At 43.1% G+C, this 2,128-nt stretch overlaps 1 protein-coding gene across 1 annotated transcript; it reads left to right on the top strand.

The window, feature by feature from the left end:
• The first annotated feature begins 545 nt into the window (after positions 1–545).
• Positions 546–1,859, top strand: LOC115754340. The gene is made up of 3 exons (XM_048275614.1): positions 546–621; positions 731–1,402; positions 1,659–1,859. The coding sequence occupies exons 1-3, from the start codon at positions 598–600 to the stop codon at positions 1,857–1,859; spliced, it is 897 nt and encodes a 298-aa protein (XP_048131571.1). The 5' UTR covers positions 546–597.
• Positions 1,860–2,128: the final 269 nt, after the last annotated feature.

The following is a 2,128-nucleotide window of genomic DNA, read 5'->3' as shown; positions in this document are numbered from 1 at the left end:
TTTGACTTAGGAATGAATGAAATGACACTATAAATGTACCCAAGATATTTACCCTCCAAAGTCTTGCAAAATGAAAGAATACATCCTTTTTTATAATTTCTGGGATTAGATAAAATTGAAAGTTAAGATCCTTGGAATAATTAAAGTTTATAACATGCGAATAATTATGAGATAAAGTCATGAATGATATCGTTGAAATAAAAAACAGAACTTCTTCTCACTAAACATTGCCTTCTTTTAGAGGACATGGCGAACTAATCAATAGGAAAAAAAAATTAATCAAATGAAAAAAAGAAAAAGAAGACAAAGACAGTAAAGAGCAACAAGCTGCTTAATGAATCGAACGTGGGGAATAGGCCAAGAACGAAAAAAATAAATGGCGGGTGACGGTTATTGAAATAAATTAATAGAAAAAAAATACCTCATTTTCCTCCTAAATTATCTCAACCGCCTCAAGCACCTTCTCTCTCTCTTCCCCTTAATAACTACCAATGCTTGAAGCAGGGAGAAGTTACAGTTTGACAAGGGACGAGGTTTGTTAGCGACCACAGTCTTAGGTCTACTTCGATTCAACAAGCAAAAGACAACCTCGTGGATATGGCAAAGACAGAATCTTCTCAGGTATCTCTCTCTTACCTTCTTCTTTACCTTCAATTTCAACTTACAAATTGTTAAGTGCAACTGCAATTTCAACCAAGTGATAAACTTCCCCATGTCTTTTCGTGGCCAGGTTCTTTTCAACATGGCTATGAGCTTCTGCTCCAACCTGACCTCTCTCCAGCAGCACCCGTTCAATCCCGTCACCGGCCTCCCACCGCTGCTCGATTCCTGTGAGCTGTTGGGGCTCTGCGGCAGCAACTGCTCCACCTTTTCTGACTCCTGCATTGACCCGTTGCTCGACTACTGCTCCGGCGACTGCTCGTACCCCAACTACCTCGTCCCTTACTTCTCCTCTTCGCCCGACAACCTCGTCTCCATCTCGCCTGACATCTTCCCCTTCGACGAGCTCGAGTACTGCCCATACCCAAAACGTCAGAAGCAGAAGCCCCTCGATTACCCCGGCTTGGTTGCCGATGGGTACGTCGTGAGCGAGCTGCCACCGGTAGAACTCGCACCGCCGCAGCTCATGCTGCCCCCTCCGCCAGAGCCGCATCTGTGCGGGTCCTACGGGGGCATGGAGATTGGCGTGAAGAAGCCTAGCGTGGGTGGGGCGAACTTGTCCACGCAGAGCTTAGCGGCACGGCAGAGAAGGAGGAAAATAACCGAGAAGACCCTCGAGCTTGGGAAGCTCGTCCCGGGAGGCCGAAAGATGAACACGGCCGAAATGCTGCAAGCGGCGTACAAGTATGTGAAATACTTGCAGGCGCAAGTTGGAATTCTTGAGCTCAAACAGTCAATTCAGGTACTACATTTTTTGTTGATTGGCTTAATTTATCCTTCCTAAGCAATTTTTATGCCATATTGCTTCTCTTTTTGTTTCCTGAACATGGCCAGATAGTGTGCTTGTGCCCTTGCATATAACCAGAAAGTGCTTCTATGTTAGATGTTACACATATCTTTTTGGTCTTGATTTTTTGAAATGTAGGTTCAATGTTAACAAAAATGTTGTTCTACTCTTATAATCCCGCATAATTTGCAATAATTTGCAGAAAAACGAGGAAACCCAGCGTAGCAAGCGAGAGTTTCAAGTTCTGCTCCAATCGCCAAAAATTCAAGAGAAGCTGTACGCGGAAGAGAAGTGCCTGGCGACGAACGAGTTGATCCGAGCCATCGCCAAAGATCCCGAAGTGACGACGGACCCGATAGGCAAAGAGATTACTCAGCTCATGTGTACCCACGGCTGGTTTATTGAAGCATAGAGCTAATTCAGAGAATCACTAGAATGAATTTTAGCTGTCTCTTTCCTTAGTCACTTAGTTAGGGTTCTCGTTTTTTTCTCCTCCATGTTGCGGTTTTTTTTTTTTTTTGGTCGAACGGTTATTTTTCTCTTAATCTGTAGCTTTTAGGGCATTTTTTCACTTTTTTTTTTTCATGTTGCGGTTTTTTTTCTTTCTCTTTTTTTTCTTTTTGGTCGAACGGTTATTTTTCTCTTAATTCATCTTACTATTCTGTTTGTCACATGACAAAG

This window comes from Rhodamnia argentea, chromosome 3 (genome assembly GCF_020921035.1).
Source record: "Rhodamnia argentea isolate NSW1041297 chromosome 3, ASM2092103v1, whole genome shotgun sequence".
Classification (NCBI taxonomy): Eukaryota; Viridiplantae; Streptophyta; class Magnoliopsida; order Myrtales; family Myrtaceae; genus Rhodamnia; species Rhodamnia argentea.
This window is presented reverse-complemented; position numbering and strand designations above follow the sequence as displayed.